Source organism: Petaurus breviceps, unplaced genomic scaffold (assembly GCF_028583685.1).
Source record: "Petaurus breviceps papuanus isolate PSGF00001 unplaced genomic scaffold, PetGlider_PUasm1.0 90760, whole genome shotgun sequence".
NCBI classification, from domain to species: Eukaryota; Metazoa; Chordata; class Mammalia; order Diprotodontia; family Petauridae; genus Petaurus; species Petaurus breviceps.
In genome coordinates this window covers 3,318,325-3,328,634 of record NW_027187338.1, presented here as the reverse complement: position 1 = coordinate 3,328,634, position 10,310 = coordinate 3,318,325, and the positions used below count along the sequence as shown (strand labels likewise).

The 10,310-nt window shown below is 45.3% G+C and overlaps 1 protein-coding gene across 1 annotated transcript; it reads left to right on the top strand.

Annotated features, from left to right (window-relative positions):
• The first annotated feature begins 255 nt into the window (after positions 1-255).
• Positions 256-10,103, top strand: TRAPPC3 (trafficking protein particle complex subunit 3). Its single transcript, XM_069067934.1, has 5 exons — positions 256-462; positions 6,597-6,694; positions 6,970-7,069; positions 7,929-8,111; positions 9,769-10,103. The coding sequence occupies exons 1-5, from the start codon at positions 421-423 to the stop codon at positions 9,886-9,888; spliced, it is 543 nt and encodes a 180-aa protein (XP_068924035.1). The 5' UTR covers positions 256-420; the 3' UTR covers positions 9,889-10,103.
• The last annotated feature ends 207 nt before the right edge of the window (positions 10,104-10,310 follow it).

Genomic DNA, 10,310 nt, shown 5'->3' with positions numbered 1-10,310 from the left:
AGTGGAGGGTACCACCCGGCGGTCAGAACTCCGAAGCGCAGGCTCTTGGCTAGGCCGAAACTCGGACTCCGCAGCCTCGCGTGGGTACACCGGGATCTGTAGTCCTACGGCGTCCGAGAAGTGATGCTGCCGAAAGATCCTATGGGAATTGGAGTTCACCGTCCCCGGAAGAGAGTCGGGAAGAGAGGGCGGCTTCCTTTTCTCTTCAAAGCTGGACCACGACTCCCGTGGTGCCCTGCAGCAGGCCGCGCCTGCGCAGTGGGTCAGGGGGTCTGTCAGTCTCTGAGGCCCAGGCTGTGCTGCCGCTGCTGGGCCGGAACGGGTCTGGGGAGTTCGGGGGGGATAGGGGGGTAGGGGCACCGGGGAATAAGTGAGCGGGCCTGAGGCGGGAGCGGCCCAGAGGCGGGAGCGGCCGGCGCCATGTCGAGGCAAGCGAACCGAGGCACTGAGAGCAAGAAAATGGTAACTGGGAGCGGGGCGTGGGACCTGTGCCGGGAGGGGATGGTGGGTTTGCGGGGGGACTAAAAGCAGGAGGGGCAGGGAGAGGGGGGCGGAGGAGGAGGGGGATGGGGCGCGGAGGGGGAGGGGGGGCGGGGGGGGGGGGGGGGCCGGGTGGGCAGGGGGCCGGGGTGCTCGGGGTGGGGAATAGGATGCTGAGGGTAAAGGGACTCTGGAGGCAGGAGTGCGGAGGGGGAGGGGCACGAAAGGAGCGGGGAGAGGTGCTGAGGGGGAGAAGGAAGAGAGTCTGAGATGCTGGAGGTGAGAGAGGGGAAGTGACGCTAACACCTGTGTGCTATCTCCCCTCCCTAAAACCCAAGCTCCTTGAGGATGGGATCGCTTTGTGCCTGGAACCGTAAATGCTTGTTACAAGATTGACTGTAGCGCTGGGGTGGGGGTAGAGGGCGTCTTTGGAATGAGGTGTGAGATGGGGTGAAGAGGGGGACCAAGAGAGCTGGGGCATTGAGGAGGGGAGCTGAGGGCCAGCCGGGGGAGGGACATTGAGATGTACTCTGTAGGAGGGGGTACTTAACTGGGACTGCCATCCGGGTCAGGGGCTTCCCAGGAAAGAGTGGGAACTCCAGGGAGGGAAGATCCTGTTGGTTAAGGGAGTGGGGGTGTTCTGAAGGTATGCCCTGGGCAAGGAATGAGGCAAGCAAGGAATGTGGATTAGGAAAGGACCTACTTCCAAGACTGGGAGTAAGGGGTGCTTATAATGAGAACTGGGGGGAGGAGGGTAGGCCTATATGGAAACTCAGGGTAGGGTCTGAAATGGGGGCAGCAGGGTAGAGGGAGAGTCTGTTATGGGATTGAAAGAACTGGAAAAGAAAGTCTATTATGGGGCTGAGTGAGGGAAACTGCAGGGGAGCTGATATGATACAGGCTAGGGGCAGGTCTGTAATTGGAGCATTGCTGTTCAGACATTTCAGTTGTATTCAACTCAGCATGACCCCATTTGAGGTATTCCCAGTAAAGATACTAGAGTGGTTTGCCATTTCTGAGGCAAACAGGGTTAAGTGACTTGCCCAGGGTCACACAGGCAGTATCTGAAGCCAGATTTAAATTCAGGTCCTCCTGACTCCAGGCCTGTTACTCTACCCATTGTACCAGCTAACTGCTCTGTAATTGTAGCTCCAGTGCAGATCAAAGATGAAAAGGAGGGTCTGTAATGTGACTGGGATTGGGGGTTCCTTCTAAGAGTTTGAGAACAGGGGTTTTATGCATACTTGAAGGAGTTGATATGTATAGAAAGGCAAAGGTCTTTATGAGGACCAGAATCCTCATCTCAGGGCCAAAAGGCCTTCCATGTCAGTCTTTATTTTCTTGTGACATATACCTTCTTCCTTTCACTTTTACCCCAGCGCTAGCCACACTTCCTCCTTTTATTTTCTGACATGTAAAACCAAGTGCTCTTCGGCCAGGATCTCCAATCCATGACAGGATTGTTTCACTGAGCTTATTGGGGAGATAGTGTACCTTCACCTAATACCTACATCTTACATCATGAGTAGAAAGGTGCCCAAGTGTCAGAAGTCCTTATTGTGACTTCCAACTCTACATTTATATGTTTGCGCTATCTTCTTTTGAAAAACAACGAACTTTTGTCAGTGTCAACCTCAAAAATCTTGTGGCCTGATATTATTGGGAAAAAAATACCAAGATTTCTTTTGGAATTTAGTGGCAGGGAGTGGGAATATAAATGAGCAGTTGGTTTGCTTTTCCTGAAGACAGGAACATTTTAGAGTGACAACTAAGAGAGATAAAGCTCATCTAACTTGGAAATCCAGTGTTCCACTGATAGCTCAGGATTATTTGCTGCTGCCTGATTTTCAGTCACTTCCCCTCCTTCATTGCTTGGGGAAAATAATTCATACCTACAGCATTCACTGTACAGAGTCAGCTGTCTAAATATTGGTGTGGCCTTAGATAGGATACTTTGCCTCTTTAGTATTATATCAGTAAAAGCCCCTTCTGCTTTTTGTGGTATTTATTTCAACCTTGATGACCGATTCTTTTGTAGAACTGGAAAGCTAAGTTATCCTCTTAACAGGCTTTCTTTTTTTATTTTATGCATTTGAAAGACAAAAGCAGTTCACTTGCTATTTTTGTCTGTGACTACTCCCTAATACATGATAAAAAAAAAAATCAGCCAGTGACCCTAATCACAGCTATCTCCATTCTTTATTGTTAGTAACCTGAGTTTATAATCTCCATTCCTTAGAGATCAGAGGTATTGACCTTTGAGGTCCAAGGCCTGAAGGAAGAAAATGTATGGGTGAACAAACGAGTGGGATACCTGGAAAGAGAACTCTTTATTTACCAACTTTCTCTGCAAACAGGGAAAAATCATATCCTTAAAGTTACTGTTCTTCATCTGTAAAATGGGGGTAATAATATTTGACTTATCTCACAGATTTGCTATGAGAATTGAATACTGGCCAGTGCTGGATTGATTTGTTCCTGCATTAGAATGATGGTTCCAATGCTGGCTCCAAAGGGCAATTAATCATTCATATCAAGCTCTTTAAGTTCAGAGGTAGAAACCCAGTTTCAGTTGGGGGAAGTTAACTGACAAATAGCAGATTTTCAATTCTTCTTCTGAGAACCTAATTTGTGCTGCCCAAAAGCTCTCAGAAAGTAGCATATTTACATTTTAAAGTATGAAAACTTGAGTTCTTAAGTGGAGACCTAGAAATAAGGGTGGGAAATAGAGAAGCAAAAGTCAGGAGTCTCCACCTAAGATTTGGGAGAATCTGACTCTGAAACCAGACAAGATTTTGTTATCTCTTGGTACCTGTTGTTCTTGGCAGGGAATTGGGGGCAGCAGCATGAATAAAATGCTTGTTGCCCTCATGTGAAAAGTATAAATGGTTATGATTTGCAAATTACTTGGCATCACTGTGGACTGGGGTTTTTGTTAATAAGGGCAGATATCCCAACTTCAGGTTCTATCCATTATTAAATGGATAGAAAGCTCTCATGACTTAATGCAGTAAGGCCAAATCTCTGGACTGGTAATTGCTGGATGTACTCCATCCATTCATGCTCAAGGCTTACAAATGCCAGGTTTTTTACTTTACTAAAAGAAATTTCCTTCCTTAATAACCTGTCCTTACTTGCCATGTTTGGTAAATTGTCTCCTGGAGATACCCTGGTTAGAATCTTTCAGTTGAATTAAAGGAACTTTGTGATTCTTAGCATGGCTATCTCAAATTTTCACAGCTGGATTTAATATTTTGGGTGCATTGTTATTGTTGTTGTTATATTTTAAAGAGATTGTAATTATTAACAATAAAGTTGTAGGAAATAGTGAAATAGATCACTGGACCCAAGAATTTGGGGATTTTGGTTATAATCCTGGTTCTACCACTAAAAAGCTCTGTGAGGTTGGGAAGATTACAACCCCTTTCTAGGCCCTAGTTTCCTCATCTCTAACTTTGATACTTTAGATTTCTGGTATCATTATTATAGATGTTTCCTCCACCAATGCAGATCCTAATTTTTTTCATGCCTTCTCATCCCATACAATTGTTGTCTGTATTTTCTCATAAATTATACCTAGAAGGTCTGTTCAATGGGCTGAATGCTTTCCTCTTGTTCTTTTAGTGTCTTGAAAACTCCAGTGTGCCACCAGGACTGCCTCTCTGTGCTTCATTCTTGATCCATGACCTACCTACTACTTTCTTTTTAATTCATATGGGTCCTCAGCAATGCCTTTCATGGTACTTCTTACATATAACTCACCAGTAATAACATTTTTGCAGCCTCCTTACACCCATTTTAGTTATTTGTAATTTTGATTCTACCAAGACCATGGTATTCCTTAATTTGCAACCATATAACAGCACTGGGAGAATATTGGTGTTAAAGAAATAGGCTTTTGCAAGAATTTGCAAGTAGGTTGCAATTTCCCAAATGAAATCTATGATATCTGTTTGTTCAATTATGAATTTAGTGCCTGTCCAAGATGTGTGTGTGTGTGTGTGTGTGTGTGTGTGTGTGGAGAGAGAGAGAGTAATTATATAGACTGATAGCCAGCTGCATGTCTCATGTCTGACAAGTATTATTTTTAATCCACTTTTGTTTTCCCAGGATGTACATTAGACTTTGTTGTGTATTTTACTGAAGCATCATATTGGAGTAGGACTTTCACGGAGGTCACCTGTAAAGTGGGGATACCTGCTTGACTTGTCTCTTAGGAGTATTATGAGAATCAAATGGAGTAACAGTAAAAAGCTTTCTGGGAAAAAGAAAGTATCACCATTATAATTGGGAAAGAAGTGGGGCAGAAGTAGTGAAAAAGAGAGACAAGGAATAGCGCCTGGGTTACATTACTTCCACCAAGAAACTAAGAGAATCCAAGGAAAGCCCCCTAGATAAATCTTTGGAGGTTGGGCAGACATAGACTTGAATAACATAAAATGATAAGGTATGGAGGTCATATATCAGTGAAGGGGGTTCCTACACCTGTGAAATCAGTGGTCCTTCAAAGTAAGAGCTGGCATTTATTTAGCAATTTAAAGATTGAAAAGTGTTTTATATTCACTGTATTGATCCTTACAATAGCCCTGTGAGGTGGATTCTACCAATGTGATTAAACCTATTTTATAGAGGAAGAAATTATGGTTCAAAGAAATTGTTCCTTGTCTATGGTCATACAGCTAGTGTCAGGAACGGGATTCAGACCCTGTTTGGTCTTCTTTGCTCTTAATTCAAGCCCAGCACTATACTGTGGACGTATATAAAATATTAAATACAGTCAATCCACAGTGTATCTCTTATTCTAAAATGTAACTTTATTAATGGGAGATGGGACAAAGAAACTGATGTGTTTATTGGACTCAAGTAAGACCTTCAGCTTTATCCATAGTGTCTCAGATCCAAAGAGCCTTAAAGCTCAGTATGGCAAGTCTCTAAGGGCCTTAATTTACTTCACTCGCTTGCCAGTTTAGATGGGGGCATGTTGGGTTGGCCCCTGTTTTCAGCCCTGTTTCTTTGTGACCTAGTCATACAGATTGTGGTCTTGCCCATATGTGTCTGTCTTTCTTATTTAACTCTGATATTGTCTTTTTTCCCTTCTTTCCACCTGCCTGCTGCTTTCATTCTGTAGTATTGGTATTTGCCATTCCCTTTACCTTCGGCATCTCTGCGTCTCATGGTAGGTGATAGGTTTCTTCATCTATCTGAGAAAAGAGTTGCTGTGATTGTCTGACAGCTGTTGTTGAAAGGCATTCAGGGCAACATTTTGAACTGGATCAAAAATGTTTTCAGATGTTGCAGCCTTCTCCTCCATTGCTTCCCCATCCTATTCCCAAACTGCACAGCCTACAGCATCACAACACCTAGCAAACCCAGTGCATGACAAAGTCATTTCCACCCAGGAACCATTAGAGCTATATGTAGAGAGGGAGCCTTACTGTTTTTCAGGGTAAAGGCTATAATGTGTTATTGTAGAGGGTGCAGGTAGCCTTGGCCTGGTTTCCTTCCCTCCTGACTAGCAGTGCCTTTTGCTGTCCAAGGGCTGGAGCTTTTATAAAGATATTGCAGAGGCTACAGTCTAGTTATTTGGACAGACATTCCCTGGGGATACTGAAGAAACCCTTCAAATTGCATGCTAATGAGCAGAGGATAATTGATAAATGATGGAACTTTCAGCTGTCTTCCAATGATGACTTGGATTATTAGTCCAAGAAGTACACCAGGGGGAGCCATGGTTCGTCTACTGAGCTGGGGTCTTGTAGTTTAGGTCTGAGCTATGGGCTCTGTACCAGGGTATGGCAGCCTCTGCTATGTGGAATCTAGCTTTGGCCAGTAGTTAGCATGAGTTGTTGGCATTTGACTGCTAGACAGGAGCTCTTGGGCAAAGTGCCCTCCTCCACCCTTTCCCTAAATGAGCCTAGCCCAAATTCTGTTGGGTTAGTCCTGGGCAGAGCACTGGGTATCCAGGCTCACTGCAGCTTTGCTGGAGTTGACTTTTTCTCCCAGCAGACAGGTGACTTTCTTCTGAAGCCTGAAAGTAGCAGCAGTGTCTTACCCCATCTACACAATCCTTTCTTCTTCTTGTGTTTGGTGCTGACTGCCTTTTGAATCTCATTTAGAGTTCTGAGCTTTTTACCCTGACCTATGGAGCTCTGGTCACCCAGCTTTGCAAGGACTATGAAAATGATGAAGATGTGAACAAACAACTGGACAAAATGTGAGTGAGTTGTGCCTGAGGCCAGAGCTTTCCTTCTTTGGGAAGCTGGGGTGTGGGGAGGGGGTACCCTGTGCTCTGGGACCTCATTGTCCCTCTGGAACTTGGCAAAGGCTTCCTTCGAAGCTGTTCTCATTCAATATCAGCTCTTTGGTTACACTTTCACTAGGTAGGTTTACTGTGAAGCTTTGGAATCCTTTGCTTTCACCCCCAAGCTTTGACAACCTCCTGTTCTTGTGGTTACACTATGATTTGTTGTTGTCTGATCACCTTTCCAGGGGCTACAATATTGGTGTCCGATTGATTGAAGATTTCCTGGCTCGGTCAAATGTTGGCAGGTGCCATGACTTTCGGGAAACAGCAGATGTTATTGCCAAGGTCATCTCCCAAGGGCCCCCAGGCATTCCCTCCTTATTCTTTCAGAAGGGGCTCTGACCATACCGGGGAGCTGATTAATAGCCGTTATACTTGCAGAACACTTTGTGTCTTACTTCCAGAACCTCTAGGAAATGGCTAAGAGCAGCTGAGTTGTGAGGGAAGGGGATGGACATAGGAGACACCCCTGGGAATTCTAAAATCTACTTAAATCAAAATCACCTTTTCCTCAATGTGGCAAAAAATGTGAAATGTTCTGTTGGCAATTCTCTTGAGGTCAGTCATAGAAAGAGGCTCTTTCTGTTCCAGCATGGAGACCATTCCTCCTTATCACATACTTCAGGCTCCAATGGTTGTGAGAGGACCATCCTCCTTGCAGTGTAGAACCAGCATTAGTCTATCCATTTAACTGATGAGGAGGTGACCTCCTATACAGAGAAAATGATGTGTCCAGAGTGATTCTGCCCTAGGAAGAAACGCACAGCATGACCTAAGGCCCCCTTTGTCAGGAAAGGAGGCAGAGGTAGCTTCACCTCTTGGACCTTTGGTAGCTATGACTGTTATCTCTGAATTTTCTGTATGCATTTGGTTCAGATGCTTGTTATTTGTTTGAGAAACAGTGAGCAGTGCTTTCCCCTGGGAGCTTTAGCCTGCAGTGTGTTACCTCAGTGGGCATAGAATTGCATGGGCAGAAATACTTTTCCATGAATTATTTCTGGAGGGTGAACCCTCAGCCGGAAGCATTGTTCCCCTGCCTCTCCTTCTCCTGTATTGCCAGTGGGAAGGTACCATGGGGAGGAAGAGAAAGAAGGATTACTCTCTGCCCCCTTCTTACCCCCGCTGCTCTGTGTACCTCTGATAGGTAGCTTTTAAAATGTACCTGGGCATCACCCCAAGCATCACCAACTGGAGCCCCGCTGGTGACGAATTTTCCTTGATCTTGGAAAACAACCCCCTGGTCGATTTCGTGGAGCTTCCTGATAACCACTCGTCCCTCATTTATTCCAATCTCTTGTGTGGGGTGTTGAGGGGAGCCCTGGAGATGGTGAGTGCAGCCTTTTCCTTCTAGGGCTGGGGTTGTGGCAGGCTGACCTACCTAGGACTTTGGGCCTCCTTCCTTGACTGCGTTTGAGGTCAGAGAGCTTCCCCCAAACCTCGCCAAGGTCCCTGCCATAGCACTGGCTGACTTAATGAGGCATATCTCATTATGAATATGAGAGGAGAGAGACCCTTTCTTTTTCCTGGGGGATGTTTATGATCTCTCTGTCTATAAATAAATGATTTGGGCAAGAAGGGAATAGGGAGGGGGATAAAGAGGGACAGGAACAAGCATTTATATAGTGCCTGCTACGTGCTTTTTACCAATGTTATCTGATCCTCACAACAACACTTTCAGGTAGGTTTAATTATTACTCTCCTTTACAGTGGAGAGAACTGAGGTAGGCAGAGGTGACATGACCTGCCCAGGATTACATAGCTAGTAAGTGACTAAGGCTGGATTTGAACTCAGGCCTTCCTGACTGCAGGCCCCGCTCTTTGTTCTCTGCACCACCAGCTGCCTTTGACAGGCTCTCAAAAGCTGTGCTTAGTCCCCAGTTGGAAGCAAGTCACTACCTAGAGCTGCACCACAACAAAAGAGAGTCGTCACTGACATGGAATAATTGGTGGTGTTTTCTGAAGCCTGTAAGAGTTACAAAGTGCACCACATAAACTATTCTGGGGGAGACTGGGAGCAGTCTTGAGTCTTTGAGGGAGGGAGATAATGACTTAGGAAGCGTTAGTCTGAGAAAAGTGTCCTGGCTTCCTAGTAGTAGATAAGAGGTCAAAGGATAAAAACAGTTCTCAAAAGTAGAATTGTAGACCTTCAGCATCTACACGAAGCACTAAGAACATGAAATACAAATGAAAACAAATCTGAAGTTTCGCCTCATACCCAGCAAATTGGCATAAGATGGAAATAGTGAGTGTTGGAGTGACTGCAGGAAGACAGGCGCACTAATTGGGAGTCATGCAAGCGAAGTCATTACCTTCGTCACGCCCTTGACCCTGAGATTGCCACTGCTGGACACATGCCTTAAGGAGAAGGAAATCAGACAGGGCCCACAGAAACCGTGATATTCCTGAGCAGCCCCTTTTATGGTTGCAGACAACTGTGAAGAAAGTGAGTCCCACGAACTGTGAAATAACTGAACCGATTGTAGCATCTGAATGTGGTAGAATGTATCATTGCACCATAAGTTAAGATTAATATGGGGTGTTCAAAGAAACTGGGGAGACTTGTGTGGACTGATGGGAAGGGCACTGAGCAGGATGAAGGAAACTGGCTTGATGAGATGATTGTGTTAATGTAAGGGAGAAGAGCGTTAAATGAGGTGGGAAAGCTCTGTGTCTGTAATAGCCAGCCCTGGTCTCCCCCCAGGAGGCCCCCCTCCCTTCTTCCCTCAGAGACATGAAGGGGTCATTGAGGCTCTGATGCCTTGGGTGGCTGCTGTAGCTGCACAGCTTTTTTTATTACAAGGGGAAGCTCCCTGAGAGGGGGTAGTAGTGAAGAGGGTGCATGTCCCATACTTACTGATTAAAAAAAAGAAATACCAATAGAACTTAGCATTTTTAAAATGTTCCAGTTATGACTAGAACCATTGGTAAGTAGAGGTGGACTGGCCAGTCAGGCCCACGAAGCCCTGTTTTTCCTCTCTGCACAGGTCCAGATGGCAGTGGATGTGAAGTTTGTTCAGGACACACTGAAAGGAGACGGGGTGACAGAAATCAGGATGCGGTTCATCAAGCGAATTGAGGACAATCTCCCAGCGGGAGAAGAATAACCATTCAGGGGCAGTGGAAATGACCAGCTAGGGCACTTGCTCATTTTCAACCCTCCCCTGGGGTTGTAAAGTCAAAGTGCCCCCACCTTAGAGAACTCAATGACTCTTTAAGATGTTATATATTCTTCTAATCTTGTTTCCATTTTCCATGCTAATAAAAAACAGACTTGTGTGATATATTCCGCTTATCCCACAAGTGTGTGCTACTGATCTCACTCTGCACAGTGGGTATTGTCTCATGCTCCAGGGAGAAAGTCCTTCTCCCTCCTCTTCCCCTAACTGGTAGGATGGAAACTTCTTTACTTCTTGGATCAGAAGGAGCTCAAGCTAACTTTTTATTCCTGATTGAATTTTCCAAAGCAAAACCTTCTTTGACCCGATTGGGAGAAAAGCCTGGCGCATCTGTCTGTTCCTATAACTTC